The 25,389-nt window shown below is 45.9% G+C and overlaps 1 protein-coding gene across 2 annotated transcripts in view; it reads right to left on the reverse strand.

Moving 5' to 3' along the window:
* The window catches only part of LOC146863608 (uncharacterized), a 192,250-nt gene that overhangs the window by 45,865 nt on the left and 120,996 nt on the right, over positions 1-25,389 (reverse strand). For both annotated transcript variants that reach the window (XM_085627631.1, XM_085627632.1), the window contains exon 3: positions 19,854-20,030. In XM_085627631.1, the coding sequence (XP_085483757.1) occupies positions 19,854-20,030 (177 nt within the window). The remainder of the gene's footprint in view (positions 1-19,853; positions 20,031-25,389) is intronic.

A 25,389-nucleotide genomic window follows, 5' to 3' on the forward strand; every position in this document is an offset into this window, starting at 1 on the left:
CCCTAATGTGAGTGCGGTATTAGGAAATGTTATTCATTTACTAAGTTCACTTTGTGATGGTACTGACAGCGTTCCAGTTGCCCTGTCAGATGTAAATAATCCCTTGTAAATATTGCCCAGTGCCAATTGGCACAGTGTATCATATGTGCTTACTATTCTAATGTGTTATGATAATACAAAGGCTATTTTTATATATAACCTTGTGTGGAGTTCATTTGTGGTGTGCCTGGGATGTTGTTGATGTATGCGTGCGCAAATGCTTTACACATTGCCTCCGGGATAAGTCTGACTGCTCGTGCCAAGCTACCAAGGGGGTGAGCAGGGTTTATCTTTGGCGTGTAACTTCCGTGCCCTAACTAGAGTGGTGGTTTCTGCCTGGCTTTGGCGCAAGCCTTAGCCAACCAGAAATCCCATTTCTAAAACCCTGCTAATCAGGACCACAGACCAGCTGCTTCCTCTCTAACATGGTTTCCATGTACATTAGGTACATATCTAATTGGATTCTGGAGTGCCTTATAAGCCCCTAGTATATGGTATACCATGTACCTAGGGCATAGGTACCTCAGAGGCCTATCAGGGGTTGAGGCATGTATTTTGCCACCCCTGGGAAGCACTCCAAAATGACACCGCAGGTCTGCTACTGCAACCTGGGTAAAGGTGTGCTTGCACCCCTTACTGTGGTATAGGCCACCTACATCATTACCTTATACAGACACATATAAACCTATAAGCTACTCCTATGGCAGGCCTTGACAATCCTGAAGGCAGAGTGCTTGGTTTTATGTGAGAGGGTGCCCAAGCATGAGCTGAGCCCCTCTGCAGCATTTGGAAATACTTCCTTATGGCTGTTCTGTGATACAGCCGTACCATTTACTCTTAAGTGCATTATAACCTCACGGTAAATGCTAACTTTGGAATGGCTGCATCAAAACATGTCGTGTTTGGTGTCAAACGCTTTGGAATATTACCCCCCCCCACCAGTCCTGGCGGCGGGGAGCATTCCACCCTTCTAGAGGGAGAGACGTGTTCACACTGACTAAACCCAGTTTAAACTTTCCAAAGCCCTGGCATCACAAAATGGATGCCACTGCCACAGACATGGGTCTGGACTCCTGCTGCTGACCGAAACTCCGGCAGGGGAGGCCTGGACAGTAGGTTTCCTGTCGAGTGGTGGTGTAACCACCTCCCCAGACAGGCAGATGTGTATTGGGGCAGGGTGGGTGCATTCAGAGAATGCTTTTGAGACACTGCCTGGGGCACACAAGGTGTCCCTGTGCATAGCCCAGTTCAAACCGGTTGCAGGGGCACTCAGCCCCTGCTCTTGTGTGAAACTAGACAAAGTGGAAGGGGTGTAACCACCCTCACCCCAGGTCCACCCATAGATGGGGCCTTAGAGTTAGTCCATCCCCTAAACTTAGTATGAGTATAGGAATCCAGTCCCTAGGACTTTAGATTACCCTGGACAAACCTCTGCAACATATATCCTGGACCTTTGACTTTCTGTCGTGACTAGAAGACGGAAGAAATCTCCCTTGGGGTCAAGGAGTGACTCCCCTGCTTGGCAGGCACCAAAGAAGCAACTGACCGGTCGGCAATTCTGAAACTCCCACTGGACGCCAAAGTCTCTGCATCCCCAGAGGTAGATTTCCAGACTTCCCAGAGGCTATCCTGCGTCCACAGCAAAGCTGAGGCCCGTGGCTATCGTGGGTGATGTGGAACCGTGACCCCTGGACACTGTGAACTTTTGCAGCAACACTATCTTCCTGGACATCCTCGAAGTTATGCTTTGGTCTCCGAGTAGCGCCAGCATTAAGCACCTCTTGCACAGAAGATTTTAGGCCTCCACTCCACGAGTGACCCGTGGGCCAAGTGTGACTGCTTGAGGCTCCTTCGCGATCACTAGTCCGTTGGCTAGAAGGTCCCCATGAAGGCAACTCCTTTTCTAATTGGGCGTTCCTGGTTGCTCCAGATGTGCCCTGACGTACCCTTGCTGGGTGAGTCCCTCAGACCTTGCTGGTCTGCACTTCAATCCTTTCTCTGCATTCCTGTGACTTGCCGTTGCCAAGGCTTGTTGGGTCCTTTCTGGTCGATGATACCGCAGAACTCGCCAGACTTCGTGGGACAGCTTGAATCCAGCTCATGGACTTCATCGACACCTCCTGGACCTCGTGGCTGAAGAGTCAAGACACCCATCAACTCACCTGACGCACCCAACATCTGTGAGCATTGGTCCATCCTGCCCTAGGTCACTGGCAAGTGACCCAGACTCTGTCCCCTCTGCTTTCAGGTTTCTTACATCCTAGATCCAGGCTTGGATCTCTCCGGACACTTCTCCTCTTCACCGCAGCAGCAGTTCTTTGCAGGCTTCCATTGAAATCGACGACGCGACCCAACACCAAAAAACACCTATGCACCCGGTTTCCCTGGGTGAGATAACTCGAGTACTCCGGTGCTCTCGTGGGTGCTAGCCCTAGAACTGCCTAAGTCCAAAAGGGTTTGGTCCTGACTCGATTAGAAGTGTCCCTAATCTTTAAAATGCCAACCGCGAAATTCCCCATAGAAGATAATAGGAACACGCGGTTGTGTTTTCACACTGCATACGGCTCCAGTGGGTCCCCTGTGTCACTACCTTGGGTGGTTCCTTGGGGTCCCAGCGATTCTAGAGGCAATATGTCTAGTGCCTATTACAGTCGTGGTTCTCATACCACTTTTTTAGAATATGGTTTTGTATGTCCCTAGGGCCAAAACGTGTATTTGTGCTTTTACTGATGCTTGATCACTTGTAACTTTAGTGCTTCGAACTCCAGTCTCATAAGGAGACTAGAGGGGTGTGTTTTATCTTAAATACATATATTTTGAATATATACCTGGTGTGGTTGTTTTTTCATTTGATCATTCAAGTGATTATAGACTGGTGAAACAAGCTGCTTTACATTCCTACAAAACTTAGCCTGAAGGCTGCTCTCCATAGCTATCACTAGGATAGCTTTCATATAAGGTTGTCTTTAGCCATTCACCATAAGGGATTGTTTGGACTGATACAAGGTGCCCACTAGAACTAGTGGACATCATATGTCAGGTCAACTTCTCACAATGAGGATCTCTCCTGTGCTCAGTTTAGGGCCTTATGTTCAATTAGGAAGCTGAAGACAGGCAAAAGCCCAACCACCCAGCATCTCATAAAGATACTTAAGCTGGATGATCTCCCAGGACCTAGTGGTTCTGATGGGGTAGGCAGTGTGGGTGAGGCAGCAGGTGAGGGTGGGCCTAGGGGTAGTAATTCCCCTGACCCTACCTCTAATGCTGACCAGACAATGACAATGATCAGAATTCTGGTGAACACCGCTTTCCTGGATGAGGATGAGGAGGATGACAACAATGCTTCTTTATTCCTCCACGTAGAATTGAAAGTAGGGCTATGAGGGATAGATCTCTGTCAAGGTGATCTGTCCAGTCGAACTCCTCTATAGGGACCTCTGTCTCGTCTCACATAGGGAAGGAAACCTCCCAGGAGAGGCGAGAGAGACTGCTGAAGTACGAGCATGATAAGTTCAACCTCAGAAAGCAGCAGATGGCCTTAGATAGGGAAGCTCTAGAGCTCTACAGAGCTAGTAAAAAGGAGAGACTAGAGTCCCTTGGTGGCATCAATTTCCCTAGAGATAGGGAGAGGTCTTATGACCATAGAAACCTAAGCAAGATTGTCCCTCCCTACCAGAGTGGGGATGACATCCACAAATGGATAACTGCCTTGGAGAGGGCCTGTAAAGTACAGAAGGTCCCTCAAGGTCAGTGGGCAGCAATCTTATGGCTCTCCTTTGCAGACAGAGGTAGAGATAAGCTCCTCACTGTAAGAGAAGAGGATGCTGATGATTACCAGGTCTTGAAAAGTGCACTGATAGATGGGTTTGGCCTAACCACTGAACAATACAGGTTAAAGTTCAGAGACACCGAAAAAGCACAAAATCAAGACTGGGTTGACTTTGTTGACTGTGCTGCTAAGGCTCTGGAAGGTTGGTTATTGGGCAGTAAAGTGTGTGACTTCAAAGGATTGTACAATCCGATGATGAGGGAGCAAATTCTTAATAACTGTCAAAATCAGCTGTTGCACCAGTACCTGGTAGACTCAGAATCTGACCTCTCTCCAAGAATTGGGAAAGAAGGCAGACAAATGGGTCAGAACCAGGGTGAGGCAGAAGGTACCAAACCAAGATGGTGACCCAAAGAAGCAGGATTCTAAAAACTCTGACAAGGGTAAAGAACAGAAGTTTTCCAAAGGGCCCCAAAAATCTTCTTCTAATGGGGAGTCACAGTCAAGTAAGGGTAAAGGCCAAATGAAACCTTGGTGCAAAATCTGTAAACAGAAAACTCACTGGACCAGTGACTGCACCAAGTCCAAGGAATCTACTCCAGCCACCTTTACCCCTAAGGCAACTGTGACCCCTAGTACAGCTACAATGGGTGGTGGGAATACACAGAATAAGGGTGTAGTAATGTTGACCCTGGGTTCTGAGATGGACTCTGGCCTAGTCAGAGTTCCAACTCAGGCTGTGCTTGTCAGTGATGGGGGTGTGGATATGTCCTCCTGTGTGAGTCCCAGTATCCTGGGCAAATACAGACAACAGCCTTTGATAAATGGAGTAGAAGTTTGGGCATTCAGGGACACAGGAGCAAGTGTCACACTGGTGACAAAAGATATTGTGGATCCTGGGCAGATTATACTTGGTGAAATGTACCAAGTGACCAATGCTAGCAATGTCAGAATAGACCATTCTCTGGCAGTTGTTAACGTCTCCTGGGGAGGGGTAACTGGCCTTAAGAAGGTTGTGGTAAGTGCAGATTACCAGTACAGTGCTTGCTTGGCAATGATCTAGAGACTTCAGCTTGTGGTGAAGTGGAGCTCAGGACACATACAGAAATGTTAGGGATCCATGCTCATGTCTTTGCTGTGACCAGGTCACAGGCAAAAATGTCTAAAGCTGGACAGGCCCTGGATTCTGGAATAATGACCAGGTGCCTCACAAGAGGAGGAGCAGTAGGGTTAAGGCAGAGCCTTCCCACCTGGCTCAGGATGCTGACCTCAGGGAGATGATCTTGAGCCTGAAAAAGGAACTGTCCCAGAGGAGCTTGAACCTGACCAAGTTGAGTTCTTGGGGACAGGGGGCCCTTCTAGGTCTGATCTGAGCCAGGAGCAGAAAACCTGCCCCTCTCTTGAACCCCTCAGAAAGCAAGCTGCTGATGAGACTGTTGGTAATGCTAGTGGCACCCATAAGGTTTATTGGGATGATGGACTCCTATACTCAGAGAGTAGATACCCCAAGTCTGGTGCATCCAGGAGGTTGGTTATACCTCTGAAGTTTAGGGACTTCCTATTGACACTAGCCCATGATATTCCCCTAGCAGGACACCTGGGCCAGAACAAGACTTGGGACAGAATTGTCCCTCACTTTCACTGGCCCCACATGTCTGAGGACACAAAGGAATTTTGTCGCTCTTGTGTAACCTGCCAAGCCAGTGGCAAGGCAGGTGGCACCACAAAGGGACCAGCTGATACCACTACCTGTGGTGGGGGTGCCCTTTGAAAGGGTAGGGATTGACATTGTTGGTCCCATGGATCCCCAAACAGCATCTGGGCACAGATTTATACTGGTGGTGGTGGATCATGCCACCAGGTACCTAGAGGCAATTCCCCTAAGGACTACTACAGCACCTGTGGTGGCAAGAGCTCTCTTGAGTGTATTCTCAAGAGTAGGCTTTCCTAAGGAGGTAGTATCTGACAGGGAGAAAACTTCATATCTAGTTACTTGACTGCTATGTGGAAGGAATGTGGAGTGAACTACAAGTTCACCACACCCTATTACCCACAATGCAATGGTTTAGATGAGAGATTCAACAAAACCTTAAAGGGCATGATTAAAGGACTCCCAGAGAAGCTTAGGTTAAAAAGTGACCTGCTCTTCCCCTGCCTTTTATTTGTATACAGGGAGGTGCCTCAAAAGGGGGTTGGCTACAGCCCTTTTGAACTTCTGTTTGGTCACCCTGTCAGGGGTCCATTGTGTTTGGTGAAGGAAGAATGAGAGTTACCTCTCAAGCCCCCAAAGCAAGACACAGTGGACCATGTAATTGGTCTCTGCTCCAGGATGGCTGAGTACATGAAAAATGCAAACAAAAACCTTGAGGCTAGCCAGGAACTGCAAAAAGCCTGGCATGACCAAAAGGCTGTACTGACTGTTTACCAGCCAGGACAGAAAGTGTGGGTGTTGGAGCCTGTGGCCCCAGCAGCCCTCCGGGACAAATGGAGTGGACCCCATACAATTGTTGAACAGAAAGGGGAGGTTACCTACTTGAAAGACCTTGGAACCCCTAGGAGTCTTCACATGGTACTTCATGTCAACAGACTAAAACCAAATGTTGACAGGGCAGACATGGGCTTGTTCATTGCTACTGATGAAGGACAGGAGGAAGAGAGTGACCCACTCCCTGACCTGTTTTATCAGAACCCTGATGATGGGTCAGTTGATGGTGTAGCCTTGGCAGCCAGCCTCACTGTCCAGCAACACACTGACTGCAGAAACCTTTTCAGACAGTTTAGACATATGTTTTCTCTGACTCCAAGTCAGACCACCTGGTGCACTCATGAAGTGGACACTGGGGACAGTCTACCTGTGAAGAATAAGATCTACAGGCAACCTGACCATGTCAGGGACAGTATAAGAACAGAAGTCCAAAAGATGTTGGATTTGGGTGTGATTGAACCCTCAGTTAGCCCTTGGGCTAGTCCAGTAGTCCTGGTACCTGAACCTCACACCAGTGGTGGGAAAAGAGAGATGAGGTTTTGTGTAGACTACAGGGGTCTCAATGCAGTCACTAGGACTGATGCCCATCCCCAGGGCAGATGAGCTGATAGATACTTTGGCCTCAGCCAAGTTTCTAAGCACATTTGACATGACAGCTGGCTACTGGCAGATCAGACTAGCTGATGATGAAAAGCCAAAGACAGCATTTTCTAGTGGGTACTATCAATTTGTGGTAATACCCTTTGGTTTGAAAAATGCACCTGCAACTTTCCAAAGGTTGGTGAATCGAGTCCTAGCAGGCCTGGAAGACTTTAGTGCAGCATATCTAAATGATATTGCTGTCTTTAGCTCCACCTGTGAGGATCACCTGGTCCACATGAGGACTTTTTTGGAGGCCCTGCAAAAAGCAGGCCTAACTATCAAGGCTATTAAGTGCCAGATTGGGCAGAGTCAGGTTTTGTACCTGGGCCACCTTGTAGGTGGAGACCAGGTTCAACCATTGCAGAGCAAAATCAAGACCATAATGGAATGGATTGCTCCAACTACCCTGACTCAGGTGAGAGCCTTCTTAGGCCTGACTGGGTACTATAGGAGATTTGTCAAGGGGTATGGATCAATAGTGACACCACTGACTGACTTAACTTCTAAAAAGATGCCCAAAAAGGTTCAGTCGACAGCTAGCTGTCAAAAGGCATTTGATGACCTGAAGCAGGCCATGTTCACTGCTCCCATTCTGCAGAGTCCTGACTACTCCAACAAGTTCATTTTCCAAACAGATGCATCTGAATTGGGGGGTGGGGCTGTACTGTCACAATTGAATGATGAAGGTCAGGATCAGCCAGTAGCTTTCATAAGCAGAAGGCTGACCCCTAGAGAGAAATGTTGGTCAGCCATTGAGAGGGAGGCCTTTGCTGTGGTTTGGGCTCTGATGAAGTTGAGGCCATACTTGTTTGGTACTCACTTCCTTGTTCAGACAGACCATAAGACCCTCTTATGGCTAAAACAAATGAAGGGTGAAAACCCCAAACTGCTTAGGTGGTCCATTTCCCTACAGGTGGACTATACAGTGGAACATAGACCTGGGAGTAAACATGCCAATGCAGATGGACTCTCTAGGTATTTCCACTTAGAACATGAAGACTCAACTGGTCAAGGTTAGTTTAATGTCCCTGCGTTTGGGGGGGAGGTTGTATAGGAGAGTAGGATCTGCCTCACATGGGTACCCCCACGTTTTGCTGGTGTTTCACTGTTTTTCGACCTTAGTCTGTCTGGCCCTGCTAATCAGGACCACAGCCTAGCTGCTTCCTCTCTAACATGGTTTCCATGTACATCAGGTACATTTCTAATTGGATTTTGGAGTGCCTTATAAGCCTCTAGTATATGGTATACTATGTAACTAGGGCACAGGTACCTCAGAGGCATACCAGGGGATGACGCATGTATTATGCCACCCCTGGTAAGCACTCCAAAATGGCACCACAGGTCTGCTACTGCAGCCTGGGTAAGGGTGTGCTTGCACCCCTTACTGTGGTATAGGCTACCTATATCACTACAATTGCACACACATATAAAACCTATAAATCCCTCCTATGGCAGGCCCTATCAATCCTGAAGGCAGAGTGCTTGGCTTTTATGTGAGAGGTTGCCCCTGCTTGAGCAGAGCCCCTCTGCAGCGTTCGGAGTACCTCCTCTGATGCTGTTTGTGGTGCAGCCTGACCATATACTCTTAAGTGCATTATAACCTCGCGGTAAATGCTAACTTTGGGATGGCTGCACGGAAACATGTCATGTTTGGTGTCAAACGCTTTGGAATACTACCCCCCCCCCCCGCCAGTTCTGGCAGTGGGGGTAGCATTCCACCCTTCTAGAGGGAGACATATGTTCACACTGGTCTAACCCGATAGGAATTTCTTGAGCCCTGGCATCACAAAATGGATGCCTCTGCCACAGACACGGGTCTGCCCTCCTGCTGCTGACCGAAACACCAGCAGGGGAGGCCTGGACAGTAGGTTTCCTATCCCAGGGAGGTGTAACTACCTCCCCAGACAGGCAGATATATATTGGTGCTGGGCGGGAGCACTCTCTGGTGCTTTGAAGTCCTGCACTGGGGGCACACTTGGTGCCCCTGTGCATAATCCAGTTCAAACTGGTAGCAGGGGCTACCTTGCCCCTGCTCTGGAGCGAAACTGGACAAAGGAAATGGGTGTAACCACCCCTCTTTCCAAACTCTCCCATAGGTGGGACTCTAGAGTATGTCCAACCCCCAAACTCAGCATAAGTATGGGAACCCAGTCCTTGTGACTTTAGATTACCCTTGACGAAACTCTGCAACATATATCCTGGACCTTCGACTTTCAATTTCGACTAGAAGAAGGAAGACATCTCCCTTGGTGTCGAGGAGTGACTCCCTGCTTGGCAGGCACCAAAGAAGCAACTGACCGGTCTGCATCGCTGAAGTTCCCACCGGACGCCGAAGTCTTTGCATCACCAGAGGTAGATTTCCAGACTTCTCTGAGGCCACCCTGAGTGCACAGCAAAGCTGAGGCCCGTGGCTATCGTGGGTGATGTGGAACCGTGACCCCTGGACACCGTGAACTTTTGCAGCAGCACTGTCTTCTGGAACTTCCTCGAAGTTGTGCTTTGGGCTCCGAGTAGCCCCAGCCTTGAGCATCTCCTGCACCAAAGGTTTCTGGCCTCCACTCCACGAGTGACCCGTGGGACAGTTTCCAGTACGACCGCTTTAGGCTCCTTCGCGATTGCTAGCCCGTGGGCTAGTAGGTCCCCATGAAGGCATCTCCTCTTCTGATTGGACTTGCTCCAGATGTGCCCCGACTTACCCTTGCTGGGTGAGTCCCTCAGACCTTGCTAGACTGCAACAAAGTCCTTTCTCTGGTTTCCAGTGACTTGCCGTTGCCAAGGCTTGTTGGGTCCAATCTGGACGCTTACACCGCATCACTCAATACAGTCACAGTCACTCAGTACAGGACTAGCAAATGCATTTATACATCTACATAGACACTCACACACCACCAATCATCCATAGAGGTACTCTCACACCTAGTCAGTCATGCAAATAATTAATCACACTCCCATTTACTCACCTATGCAGTTATACACACACAAGTTCACTTACTCATAAAAATAGTACCACATTCTTATGCTCTTATACAATCACTGATACAAGCACACACTCAGCCATACAGCCACTCTCACAATCACACACTCTTGCATATACCCACTTATATACTCTTACACACATATATACTGCCTTTCACATATGAAGTTACTCAGACATGTACCACTGAGATATACATTCAATCACTAACACACCCATACATACACTCACCCAACCATACAGTCCATCACAGATGCACTCTTAAAACCATGCACCCATAGAATCACCCACTCACACATGTATGCACATAGTCACACACACCCCACCCACACAAACACTCAGGCACCCAAAAAGATACTCAGACAACCAATCAATAACCCATAGAGACACTCATATAGCTATTCACAAAACCATGCAGCCGCTTATACACCAACAGACAGACAGATACAGACATTCACACAGTTTAGTCACTAGTCTGCAGTAAGATACGTTTAATGACTCACTTATACAGTCAGTCACGCACCTACTAAATCATCCATTCACACATTTACACAGCCACTCATTCTTCCATAGGTTTTTCCCTATATATATATTAAACATATTTAAAATTTACAGAAACACACACTCACTGGATGATGTCATCAGTCATGTCATCAGTGATGTCATTTCAGATGTCATCAGTGATGTCATCAGTGATGTCACTGACCATGTCATGAGTGATGTAATATGTGACGTCATCAGCAGTGCATTGTGGGGGCGCGAGTTATAGTTAGCTGACCTAACTATAACAGGGGAATTTCTAGGGTTTTGTACGAGGGAAATGTCCAGCTAACTATAACGCCCCTGAAACCTATGTTTTTTTCAGTGAATTTCTAAGGTTTTTTAAATGCCAATTCCTAACTATAACGCCCCTGAAACCTATGTTTTTTTCAGTGAATATATCTATATATATATATATATATATATATATATATATATATATATATATATATATATATATATATATATATATTCATATTCTGCAACTCAGCAGCCTTTCCGCAACTGTAAAAACGGAGAGCACACTCGGATAATTTCCTCTCTGGTGTTTATTGTGCAGACTATCCTCCCTCTTCTGAGAGAAAAATAAAAATAAAATGTGTAAATATATATATATATGTTTTCCAAGAGGTTGCTATCCAAGACGTCGAATAACTACCAGCGGCACACCCAGGGACGAGTTCAATAAAGATTTATTGCCTCAAAAACACAACAGTACGACGCGTTTCGGCGAAGCCTTTGTCAAGCAAGTGACCTGTGCCCAACTCCCCGTTGAAATAGGGGTTTACGGTTAGTCGACAGAAAGGAAATACTTTCAAAATAAAGGGCCTTTGGGAAAACAGACTAAGATCATCGCTTAAGAAATATATACATAATGTAAATTCGGTACATAGAAAATACTTTGCATTGGTTTGAAAAACAATAATATGCTTACATGAGCAATGGCTCTCAGAAAAACAAATAATTACATTTCTTAGCTTGATTCGCGGTCGCTACATAGCGCATTACCTGATCCATTCTGATAGATCGCTAAATTTATGTCAAGTGATAAGAGCCACATAAATGTAAAGATAATGGGTAATGTACCCTTTGCAACCAACATAATATCTAGTCATATGTTCCAAACACAAGGGTAATGTACCCAAATTACGTACATCATTGAGATGCGAAGTTAGTCCCCAATATCGAGCCAATAAATTAAGAAAGCAATAATTCCTCCTAGACTGCATACCAAGAATTCTGAATGCATTTGTACGTGATACATATAGGCAGGATTTCAAATAATCACAATAAAATTCAAATAAATTGATTGATAATAAGATCCTGATCCTGTACTCGCACACAAACATTGCAGTTGAATGCATCAATCGTCAAAATAATTCATAGGTTCCAAAAGGGGCGCAGGTGAGTTACTGTTGTACGTGCGATTTTTAGTGAGATGATAATGTGCAGAATATGGATAAAAATCAAATGAAGTGAAAGAAAGTGTAATGAATTGTAATGGTAATTACATTCAAAAAAGAGACGAGGGGAAAAGTGACCCCGGGTAAGGTTAAATGCAATCAATTATAGCATGAAACCAATACTACACTATTCCTAGTGCGGATGGTCATGGGTCGTTTGTTAGAAGCTAATTTCCAGATCCCACGGCCAAAAACTCATATGGGGTCACTTTCTCGACGAATCAGACATAAAAACGTGATACAGCAAATGCTGAGACACCATACAGGCAAAATGGAAGGTGGAGACAAGAGATGGAATTATCTGTGGCCAATGTGAGTTGCTAGCTCCTCCCCATAATTCATGCCAAACGGGATTTTGGTGTTGAGATCTATGATGTATTTAGATTCTGTAATACGCAGGAGTTTCTCTCGGTCCCCCCCTCTTGGGTGTGGTGGGATTCTGTCAATACCATAGAACCTGATTAGATCCGCATTTCCCTGATGTTTTTCTTGGAAGTGTCTTGCGACTGGGTAATTGAGATCAATGTTAGTGACTGCCCTCATATGTTGTAATACTCGCAATTTTAGTTGTAGTTTTGTGCTCCCTACGTATCTTAGGCCACAAGGACATTCTAAGACGTAGACGCAAAATTCACTTGTGCATGTTATGAATTTATTGATTGTTTTTTGCTTCTTTTTTCTGTTCTGGCCTGTAAAGTAGCTATCTCTGTTAGTGCTATTTTTGCAGGCCTTACAGGAATTACATTTTCTGAAACCCTTTGTAGTTTCCAACCAGGTAGGTATACTAGATGTTTGCTGATAACTGTGAACCAAGTGGTCACGCAGTGACTTGGCTTTCCTATACGTAATCGCAGGGGCTTTTCCTACTTCATGGCCAATTACGGGATCCATTTCTATGAGTCCCCAATGCTTTTTCATTGTTCTCCGTAATTGATTAGATCTTTGATTAAAGGTGGTAATTAATCTGGGCCTTTGGTTGTCGTTAATTACTGTTTTGGTTGAAAAAAGAGCTTAATTGCGAGTTAGAGCTTTAACTTTGTCGCTGGCAGATTTAATGACCTTATGTTGGTAACCCCTTTGCCTGAATCTATCTACCATAGTCTGTTGTTCTTTCTCAAAATTGTAGTTGGTACTGCAGTTCCTACGAGCCCGGAGGAACTCCCCATAGGGTATACTGTTTTTTAGGGGGGCAGGATGGTTGCTGTTTGCGTGTAATAAGGTATTCCCAGCCGTTTTCTTACGGAAAAGGCTTGTAGTCATTTTGCCTTCTTGGATGGTAATGGCAACATCAAGAAACTCGCAATAGGACTGACTGATGGAGTGGGTGAATGTGAGATGGAGATCGTTTTTCCCCAGTTCTTGGATAAATTCCAGGGCCATGTCGATGGGTCCATCCCAAATCAAGAACAGGTCATCAATATACCTGATCCAGATGGGGATGTGCTCTGTATATTTGTCGTTGGCTTCCACCCACACTACACGCTCCTCCCACCGGCGTCGACAGGAAGGTGAACAGCTCCTCACAGAACTTTTTGCACGATATATATATATATATATATTCAGTGAAAAAACCATAGGTTTCACACATGTTATAGTTAGCTGGACATTTTACTCGTAAAAAACCAATGAAATTCCCCCGTTATAGTTAGTTCAGCTAACTATAACTCGCGCGCCCGCAATGAACTGCTGATGACGTCACATATTACATCACTCATGACATGGTCAGTGACATCACTCATGACATCACTGATGACATCTCAAATGACATCACTGATGACCTCACTGATGACATCATCCAGTGAATGTGTGTTTTTCTGAAAATTAAATATGTTTTATATATGTATATCTCAAGGTTGATGGAAGAATAAATGGGTATATTACTGTCTAAATGGATGATTTCTTTTTGACAAATTGATTATGTAACTGACTGATTAAGTGTATCATAGTGAATACATGGCTTAGTGAGTAATGTTTAAATATATAAATATCTGTATCATTTTTTCACTTTGTGTATAAGTGGCTGCATGGGTTGGTGAGTAGCTACATGGGTGTCTATATAGGTTATTAGTTGGTTTTTTGAGTATCAGTCTGAGTGTCTGCATGGTTCGGTGGGGGGTATGACGTAGTGCATAGGTGCATGAATGAGTGACTCACTGTTTGTATGTGTTGAACAGAGCATGTGTGCAGGACTGCATGGGTGGATGAGTGTGTGTATGGGTGTGTTAGTGAATGAATGACTGTCTCAATAGTGTCTTTATGAGTAACTACATATGTTTAAAACTAGTATATGTGACTATTGGTTTATATATGTGAGTATATGTGAGAGTGAGAGATTGAAAGAGTTCCTGTATGAATAAGTATGTATTTCCATAAGTGATTGTTTAAAAGACTAAGTATGTGTAAGTTTCCGTAGAAGTAAGTGTGGTGGTGTGTGTATAACTGTATATGCAAGTAAATGTATGTTTGATTCTTTATTAGCATGAGTGACTATGTGTGTGAGTAGCTCTATGGATGAGTGGCATTGTGTTACAGGATGTATAGGTGTATGAGTACATATGATAAGTGAGTACATGTATGAGTGACTGTATTGGACTGTTGGTGAATGAGTGGATGTGTATGTGGATCTTAGAATTACTGAAGAGGTTGTTGTAACTGTTATTGGTATGTCCATTGTTTTGTACATCACTGATGACATATGTGTCTTTCTGAAAAAAAAATATTTGTAATATATGTATAGCTAAAGATTAATGGAAGAAAACATGGGTAAATAAGTGTCTAAATACAGTGATGTAATATCTGACGTCATCAGCAGAGGATTGCGGTCGCGTGAGTTATAGTTGCCTGCACTAACTATAACGGGGGAATTTCAATGTTTTTTTACGAGTGAAATGTACAGCTAACTATAACATGTGTGAAACCTATGGTTTTTTAAGTGAATATATATATATATATATATACACACACACACACACACTCACTAAAAAAACAGAGGTTTCAGGGACTTTATAGTTAGGAATTAGCATTTAAAAAACCTTAGAAATTCACTGAAAAAAACCCACAAGTTTAGGGACGTTATAGTTAGGCTGACATTTCATTCGTACAAAACCAGAGAAATTCAGCCATTATAACTTGCGCCCCCTCAATGTCAGCCTAACTATAACGTCCTTAAACCTGTCGTTCTTTCAGGGAATTTGAATTTCTAAGGTTTTTTAAATGCTAATTCCTAACTATAACATCTCTGAAACCTCTGGTTTTTCAGTGAATTTCTAAGGTTTTTAAAACGCTAATTTCTAACTTTGCGTACATAGGTAGGACATGTGCAGAAAGAGGAAGAAAGGCGCAGAAAGAAGCAAGAGAAGTGCAGAAAGAGGCAAGAGAGGTACAGAAAGAGGAAGAAATGTGCAGAAGGATTCAAGAGAAATGCAGAAAGAACCAACAGAGATGCAGATAGAGGCCTACTTTGACTGTACCATACAACAGACTCATACAAAGTAGCCCAATCACTAATGCTTCTCCCAAGATGTCTTAACTGCCATTTTTCTCTTGAAGGTTCACTATTAATCTACTGCTCAGAATGTTAGGCCTACCAAATATAAAACAGTAATCCTGAGCATATCACTGTTGTAAGTCTGACCAAGTTTGTGAAGGTATGCATGCGTGTCTCTGATTTTACCGAGTGACATGTTACATAAAGATAAACATGGAAATACTTGAATACCTGTGTTTCAAACAGCATACTCTGTAAATATGTGTACAAAAAGCTGTATGTATTTTTTTCTGCTCATAATACAGGGCACATGGGTATTCAATAGTACATTTGAGGGCCTCTAAAAGACCTATATACATAAGACATGTCCGCCTGTGCAACTGAATGACAGAGAACATTTAACCACCTTTAGGAGAAACTACCCACTTTTTAAGCTAACATCTTTAGATGCATAGCACATGTGAGAATACATATACAAGTAGACATATACCTCAGTCACTAGAGCACACAGACCTTTAAACTTGACAGCTTGCACTTCCCATTTGAGTACAGAAAGAGGCGAGAGAAGTACAGAAAGGAACAGAAGTGCAGAAAAACAAGAGAGGTGCAGAAAGAGTAACAGATGTGCAGAAAGAGGCAATAGATATGCTGAAAGAGGAAAGGGGGTGCAGAAAGAGGCAAGAGTGGTGCAGAAAGAGGGAAGACAAGTGGAAAAAGAGGCAACAGGGGTGCGGAAAGAAGCAAGAGAGGTGAAGAAAGAAGCAAGAGAAGTGCAGAAAGAAGCTAAATATGTGCAGAAAGAGGCAAGAGAAGTCCATAAAGAGGCAAGAGAGGTGCATAGAGGTGTAAGGAGGTACAGAAAGAGGCAAGAGAGGTTCAGAAAGAGGGAAGAGGGGTGCTGAAAGAAGCAAGAGAAGTAGAGAAACAGCCACAAGAAGTGCAGAAAGAAGCAACAGTGGTGTAGAAAGAGGCTAGAGGTGTGCAAAACGAGGCAAGAGAAGTACAGAAAGAGGCAAGAGAGTTTCAGAAAGAGGGAAGAGGGGTGCCGAAAGAAGCAAGAGAAGTACAGAAAAAGCCACAAGAAGTGCAGAAAGAAGCAACAGTGGTGTAGAAAGAGGCTAGAGGTGTGCAAAAAGTGGCAAGAGAAGTGCAGAAAGATGCAACAGATGTGCAGAATGAGGCAAGAGAACTGAAGAAAGAGGCAAGAGAGTTGCAGAAACAGGCAAAAGAGGTGCAAAAAGAGGGAACAGGGGTGCAGACAGAGGCAAGAGTGGTACAGAAAGAGGAAAGATGGATGCAGAAAGAGACAAGGGAGGTGCAGAAAGAAGCAAGAGCAGTGCAGAAAGAACCAACCGAGGTGTAGAAAGAAGCAAGAGGGGTGCAGAAAGAGGCAAGAGAAGTGCAGAAACAGGCAAGAGAAGTGCAGAAAGAAGCAACAGTGGTTTCCCCTGCTCTGCACCGGCACGTAATGCTCCACACAGGCACTTGAGAAAGTCTGCCACAAGTGGGCGCTGTCTGACTAATTTAGATGTGACCACAACAACAGGTAATTATTAATTTAGTATAGATTGACTATTACCAGCCTCCTAAGCCATTCTTATAGCTTTGGGAGCCTGGAACAGATTGAATTGTCACACTTATGGGGTTTGATGGTTAGTGGTTGTATTGTTACTAATATTGGCAGCGCTGGCAGGGGCAATGTGTGATATAAGCTGCAGTGGCCTCCTGATGAGTGCCCTGGCACTTATTATTTCCCAAATCAAGCACTGCTCTGTATGCAACAGGCACCTGCACTTCTGCCCACCTTTGCTTTCAGAATGTATCCTTCGATACATTGACAACTCTCTGGGTCGGCATGACACGTTTGCGTCGTCTGTTTGCTCTGTTTGTCCCAGTTCCATCTCCCATTCTGTCACAACAAAGGCACATGTCCCCACACACAGTGTAGCCAAAAGTCCTTTTGAACCTTAAGATATTTATTGAAATGACAAGTTTGAGCAGCCAACAGCTTTCCTAGGTGAAGTTTACAACCCTGAAGCACCCTGAGAGGTCTGTATCTTTCTTGGAGCTGACACACATGCTTGTGCAGTTTACAACCCAGAAGCACGCTGAGATGCCTGTTCCTTTCTTGGAGCTTACACATATGCTCTTGCAGTTTACAACCCGTGTTGCAAAGTCATCCTTGTGCCCTGGGCACCCCCATTTTTTTTGCTGACTGGTATTGATGGTAACTGACTCTGACTGTCCCAGGGCTCTGCCTAACCAGGCCCAGGGCCATTGCTATGCTAAAAACACACTTAGAGATCACTGAGAACACCTACATACACTCGGGTACACTATGCGTTAGGGTACCCCTTTAATGGGCATGGCTTCCCTTTAAGGCCCTAGTTCATAATAGGGCAGGGGAATCAAAACTACCTTTAAGTCCCTAGTATATAATAGCGCATGCCAGTTTAGAGGCCGGCAGCCATTTTTTGCACTTGCATGTGTGAACTGCCGAGGCCTGAGGTCATTTTAAAAGCAGCCCTGAGTTGCAGGACTGCTTTCAAGTGTAAATTGTGCCAAAACTCGACTTTGGTGTTTGGGGCACTTAAAAATTAATAAAGTACAGTATTTTGGCATATTAGGTACCCCCAGGGTCTCCCCTAGGTGTCCCAGGGATGGGGGGGGGTGTCGGATAATTATGAGAAAGACCCTTATAAAATAGGTTTTACATGCCCTGTGGATAGTTAAATTGCACATTTCACTTTCCTTATTGTTGGAAGGTCCTTCCCAAAATCGACTTTTCTTCTAGGAGCACCGTAGAGTGAGGAACTGAAATATATTTGCCTATTCAGAACCCCTAAAGTCTCCCCTGGCCTCCCAGGGGTGGGGGGCTGTAGATATAGGCAGGAACCTTATAAAATAATTTTATATAGGCCCTGGTGTTGAAGAAATTGCAAGTTTTATTTTCCCCATTACCGATCCCCAGCCCATAGGTTAACATGGCAAAACATTATTGATTAATAACTACCACATGAAATATCATTCAAAGTCTCAGTAGAATTGTATTGATAAATCCAACAATATACTAGTGTTGAATTTATCCTAAAATGTACAGGCAAGAAGTTATAAGACTTTCTTGTCTGTAAGCCAAAATTCAGCCTTCCAGTGATCTGCCCTGATCACTCCGAGATGAGTGGGTGAGCCAGGCTGCTTTGATGGATATGAGCCATCCAGGAGGTTGGTTTAGCCAGCTCTTGCTCCTCTGCTAAGACTTCAGCCATAATGAATTGAATGAGAAATAGCGCTTTCTGGGTGCCCATTGTGCCACCCATTAGAGGAAATGGTCATGCTCTGGGGTGTTGTCCTGCACCTCATTGGACAGGAGAGCCCTCCTGCGTGATCCCAGAGAAACACTGAATAAGTATCTGAGAGGAGCAGGGCCTCTCAACTCTGATGCCTGAATCTGAGAGAAGAAGGAGGATTGCTGAACTGGAAACTTGATCTACACCATCAGGCCCTGAAGTCTGACTGACTGCGCCTGCTGCATTATCTGGAACTACAGACATTTGAATGTACCTTGTTTCAAGAGGAATAAACAGTGGTCGCCAAGCTGGAAACTTGATTTGCATCATCAGGCCCTGAATTCTGGCTAACTGTGCCTGTTGTATTATCTGGATCTACAGCTCTTTGGATGTACATTTCTTCAAGAGGAATAAACGGTGGACACTAAGCTGGAAACTTGATGTGCACCATCAGACCTTGCATTCTGACTGACTGCGTCTGCTGCAAAATCTGGAACTATAGCCTTTTGGATGTACGTTTTTTCTAAAGGATTGAAGAGAGGACTCTCTGCAAGCTACAGGTTAACTGATCTCACCTTCATCCACTACACTAAGAGTACCCTGCCTGGAGTGCATCCAGTGAAACTTTAAGGGTTTTGGCCAGATGCATTGTGGGAATTGTGGTCCCAAACTTTCCAGGACCATCTTGGAGCTTCTAGACCATTGGAATGTGTTTTGGACTCTATGGAGCCTCAAGAGAAACTACAGGAATTTTGGAAAAGTTCCAAGCAACTTTAGGAAAAAACTCCATTAGGTGACTAAGTGCTAGAAAGTGTTTAATCTTTAAACATTCATATCTCAGGTTCTCTATATTGGATTTTTTTTCGTTTTGGTGTCAGTTTAAAGATAAAAATATTTACTATTTTTATAAATTGGTGTTGGATTTTTATCGTGTGCTGTAATTGTTTACTGTAGATGGTGTTTTTAAAAACTTTACATATCTGTCTCTGAATTTGCGCCTCCCTGCTCACAGCCAAGCTACCCAGGGCTGAGCATGGGAATAATTTATTGAGACCTGTTCTGAGTCGTAGACTGTGTTAGTGGCCTTATTGCCAGTGGTAGATGCATATTTACCACTACCAATAACCCACTTTCCAACATCCCGGAAGCACCCTGCGATGCCTGTACCTTTCTTGGAGCTCACACACGTGCTCGTGCAGTTCTCCTTACTGCTGAAACGGTTTTCGTTGCCCTGACAGCCACCGTAGATGAAGATGTCACACTCCTCCTTCTCGCTGTTGTAGTACCACCTCTCCATGTAGGCCTCGCAGGGCCCCGAGTCCGGCGGCAAACTGCACACCTCAGCTGCATGGGGGGAAAGAAAAACATGTCACTCCACATTTGCGGAAATCTTGGTAGTTTCTATAGCAGTTTCCTGTAAGGAAAAATATTCACATTGTTACCTTTTGTAGTCCATGCAATACATTAACTCTTGGCCCACCTGTGGAGAGTGCTATGGTGACCTGCAGCGTCCTCTAGACAAATAAGGACAAAACTGATATACTCTTTACAGTCATAAAGAATCATATCTTGCTTCTGACGTGTGTTTCTTACTCTTGGATTTCCAAGAGTTAGAGAATTTTCTTCGAGGAAATACTGCTTTGTGGATCTGGCTCTGTGGGAGTGTGCGAGAATCTGAGATGTCTTGTCTTGGAAGAAGTCCTGGTTTTGGGCTCTAGTTAGGGTCAGGTAATCCCAACAGGCCTTGTGGACTCCCCCAGAAGGACACTCTCAGGTACTCATCCCTCTCAGCCTTGCCCTTGAACTTGTATATGTGTCCACCGGCTCAACTTGTTGACCAACAGCGTCTCCAGTTTGTGTTCACAGACGCACCAGCTGCACCGCGCTTGATGAAGCCAGGAACGTCTCCAGCCTCTCAGGTCAACTGAACCACAAGAAGGCCTGTGTGGGATGTACAGGGGGAGGTTCTACTAACTCTGAGCATCTACTATTGGCCAGGACCTATGGGAAACTGATGACACTCAATTCAGCAAACATATTTGGGTTTTTGACTGATCCCCAAAATCAAACCCCGTATGAACACAGTTGTGAAGGAAACCATTTGCCTGCTTCACAGCCTGGTCTCACCGCTTTTTCTAGTCACTGAAGGGTTGGACTAGTGTAAGGTGGTGAGCTCGTGCAGGAATCTGGCTCTGTATATTCTATCCCAAAGCAAGGTATAGTGTGCACAGAGTCCAGTGGAACCCCAGAGGTATATATAGGAATCTGGCTCTGTATATTCTATCCCAAAGCAAGGTATAGTGTGCACAGAGTCCCGTGGATCCCCAGAGGCTTACAGAGGCTGAAGCAGATACTACTAAGAGATCTTTTTGTGGAGTGTGATTGAGCAGTCAGGCTCATCAGAGGGCCGTGTGAAGCTTTTAATGTACACACTCGGGTGAGAAGTGACAGAATCCAGACCAACTGTTTAGTATAAAATGGTATTTGGTTATTTTATTTCTTGAATCAAGAAGTGCTCAGTTGCAGGTAAATAACAGTTTTCAAAGTAGTAACACTTTTCAGAATGTCATAGGAATAATTTTGCAAGGCAGTAAACAATACTTTACAGAAAAATAAATACTTTTGTGATGTCAGTTAGAACAGTAGAGCTTTATAATAGAAATAGATAGTGCTTTGTATGCAAAACAATGAAAGTGCAATGCAACCCTATGGGAGGAAAACAGTGGTGTACATTAACAGGTAAGTACACAACTTACTCTTCCAGTCTTTGGGGGTTTAGGCCAACACTGTGCATGGTTCAGTTTAAGGTAGGCACTGCACCACCAGTGGCACGGGGGTGGCCGGGGGCAGAGGTCACAGAGCCCACTGTTAGTCAATGGAGATTGGAGCCACCCGAAGAGGTACGGGATTCAGTATCTATGGTGGTGGATACCGGCACGGATTTTACCCTTGTGGTCAGCGGAGGACAATGAAGATGAATGGGATTCAGTAGACCGCCAACACTGGTACCGTTGCGGTCCTTGTCAGCAGGTTACTGTAGGCGGAATGGAGGCACCCCCAACCTAGCAGCCACGGTCTTGGGGATGGAAATGTGCAGGGGATGTAGGAGCTCCACTGTCGTTGGGCCGTCACGGTTACGGTCGTGCAGGATGAGGCCAACTCAGCCACTTGCAGCAGGGTACGAGCTCTCAGGAACGGAGCTGTCAACAGCTTGGGTCGTTGGGCTGAGAGGATTCCTCTAGGTCATAGACGCCGTCCAGCCTCGGCGCTTTCTTCTGGTGGGTCAGTAGTGAGTTGCATCGACACAAGTGCCGGTCCTCAACTGCTAGGCTTCTTGTACAGGCTGGTGCTGGGGACTAGAGCCTCTAGCCCTAAGGGAGGTTCTTGGTGCTTGGGTGAAGGCTGAAAGTTCTCAGGGTTTCTTGGAGGCCCTGCAGGGTTTCTGGAAGAGCAGCAGGTCCAGTTGTCGAGCCAGCTACAGGTGGCAGGGTTCTTGCCGAGTTCTGTCTGCAGCGGTTCAGTTCCTGGTACACAGCGGTCCTATTGAATCTTTTTTCATCTATTTAATCTGAGGCCCAAGGTTCAGGGGTGCCCATAACTACTGAATTTAGGGGCATTATAGGTACTGGCAGATGGTAGCTAATGAGCTCCTTGCGTTTAGGGTGACTACACCCTTAGAATGTCCCCTCCCTTTGGGGAGGGGGCATTCCCCTAACCTGGGTAGAATCCTTCCATTCAAGATGGAGGATTTTCTAAGGAAAGGGGTCACATCGGTCAAAGGGCACCTTAGGGGGGGGTCCTGGCTGAGAGGAGGTTCACCTTTACTGACTACTAATTTTACAGCCAACTTGCCACCAAAAGTAGGGCATGGACCAGCGGGCAGGTATCTTCACTGGCTCGAGACCCTGGCTAGCAGATCTTAGGGCAGGAAGCCTTTGAGGCTCACTGCCCTCAATGCCGTTCCTGTATGGGGGTAGGTCTGCAGCACCTCCACCCCAAGCAGCCTTTGAGGCTCACTGCCCTCAATGCCGTTCCTGTATGGGGGTAGGTCTGCAGCACCTCCACCCCAAGCAGCCTTTGAGGCTCACTGCCCTCAATGCCGTTCCTGTAGGGGGTAGGTGTGAAGCACCTCCACCCCAAGCAGCCTTTGAGGCTCACTGCCCTCAATGCCGTTCCTGTATGGGGGTAGGTCTGCAGCAGCTCCACCCCAAGCAGCCTTTGAGGCTCACTGCCCTCAATGCCGTTCCTGTATGGGGGTAGGTGAGAAGCACCTCCACCCCAAGCAGCCTTTGAGGCTCACTGCCCTCAATGCCGTTCCTGTAGGGGGTAGGTGTGAAGCACCTCCACCCCAAGCAGCCTTTGAGGCTCACTGCCCTCAATGCCGTTCCTGTATGGGGGTAGGTCTGCAGCATCTCCACCCCAAGCAGCCTTTGAGGCTCACTGCCCTCAATGCCGTTCCTGTATGGGGGTAGGTGAGAAGCACCTCCACCCCAAGCAGCCTTTGAGGCTCACTGCCCTCAATGCTGTTCCTGTATGGGGGTAGGTGAGAAGCACCTCCACCCCAAGCAGCCTTTGTCCCTGACCCACAAGAGCACAAGGGCTCCCACCTCAGGGGGGTCAGAAACATGTCTGTGTGGCAGGCTGGTGCAGACCAGTCAGCTGAACACAAGGGTGTGGTCATTTTTCAAGGTCATCTCTAAGATGCCCTCTGAGTGTATGTTACTATAAATCCCACACTGGCATCAGTGTGGGTTTATTGCGCTGAGAAGTTTGGTATCAAACTTCCCAGTATTCAGTAAAGCCATCAAGGAGCTGGGGAGTTCGTCATGACAACCTCCTGCCCATGTACTCAATATGGCTTCACTGCACTTACAATGTCTAAGAATGGAGTTAGATGCAGTAGGGAAAGATTGCTCATGCAGCTATGCCATCACCTGTGGTATAGCGCACCCTGCCTTAGGGCTGTGAGGTCTGCTAGAGGGGTAACATACCTATGCCACAGGCAGGGCTGGTGGACATGGCACACAGGGATGTGAGCCATGTCAACTCTTAGGTTTTATCTGCAACAAAACACACTGTCTGCAATGGCACTGTGTATGTGTTTGGTGAGGGGTGTCTCAGGGAGGCACAATACATGCTGCAGCCCTTAAATGCCCTCTCTGGTCACAAGTCCCTTGGTACCAGTGGTACCTTTTACAAGGGACTTGCAGGTGAGCCAGAGGTATGCCAATTGTGGAAACAAAGGTGTAGTTTTGGGAAAGAACACAGGCCCTTGGAACCTGATTGGTAGGGTCCCAGGGCACACTCGGTCAAAATGCATCAGATATCAGGCAAAATATGGGGGGGTACCATGAAAAAAGGGGCCCTTTCCTACAGCACGGAACTGCACACTGAGCTCATTGAGTGTTTCCAAGTTATACACACCACGAAACAGGCTTGCCACCCACATAGAAGTAACACAGCCACACGAAACCCACCTTGGAAATACTCAAATAAACCGCATTGATTTTATTTCTGAAGGGTATTTTCCTCTTTCTCAGTGTGCTGCAAAATGTACCCTTAGAAAGAGGAAAGAAGAAATAAAGATACCTCTCCTCATTGCACTTCCCATGGGAAGGTCTAGGACTTTGACACATTACCAGGTTTACCAGTCCTGATTAATCTAGGAATGCATCACAATCCATGGGTGGATGCGCGGGAACACCCACGGAGCACCCATGTGATGCCTTCCTCGCGCTACCTCATGTGACTCCAGCTCTACCAAGCCATGCAGGGCCAGGCGGGCTTGCGTGACTTGGTAAATCTAATTCTAGGTGTTGCGTTGCCCTGTGTCCCCTTGCATGGCACAAGGGAGATGCAAAACTTTGATAAATCTGGGCCTAGTTCTTTGATCTAGTCAAGGTGGAAGTGTCTCAGGTTAACACCATTGGCCTTGTGTCCTCGTTGACTGTTGAGTTTCTCTAACATGCTCAGCAGTGGATGACTCTCATTTTTTAGGGGTAGCGGTACTGGAGTAGTTTCATTCAGCAGAATTCCTCAGAATTACATTGAAATTCCAGGTGATTCAATGAGTCTGCAAGGGGCAGAGTGGGTACCTCAATGTGCAGGACACACCCCTTGTGCCCTTTAATGCGTATGTGAGGGCACCGGGGGTATCCACGCCAGTGCAGTGCAGCACATACCCCTCGGTACCCTCACATACATATGTAAGAGCGCAGAAGGTTAAGAGCTTACATACTTGAGAAGTGCAGTGCAGTGGATATCCCTCGGTGCCCTTTTATACTTGTGTAGTGCGGTGTAGTGCACACCCCTCAGTGCCCTTACATAGTTATGTATGGTCAACGAGGGGTAAGAGCTGCACATAAGTATGTAAGGGCACAAGGGGGTATCCACTCCACTGCAGTGCATACCCTTGGCACCCTTACATACTTACGCAAGGTCAAAAAGGGCTAAGTGCTGCACTGCAGTTACTTAAGTATGCAAGGGCACTGAGGAGTATGCACTGCTGTGGAGTGGATACCCCTCGGTAGCCGTACATACTTGTGTAGTTCAGTGCAGTGCACACCCCTTGGTGCCCTTTAATGTGTATGTGAGGGAAGGAGGGGTATCCACTCCACTGCAGTGCCTACCCCTCGGTGCCCTTACATACTTGTGTAGTGTGGTGTAGTGCATACCCCTCAGTGCCCTTACATATGTATGTAAG

Source organism: Triturus cristatus, chromosome 2_1 (genome assembly GCF_964204655.1).
Source record: "Triturus cristatus chromosome 2_1, aTriCri1.1, whole genome shotgun sequence".
Classification (NCBI taxonomy): domain Eukaryota; kingdom Metazoa; phylum Chordata; class Amphibia; order Caudata; family Salamandridae; genus Triturus; species Triturus cristatus.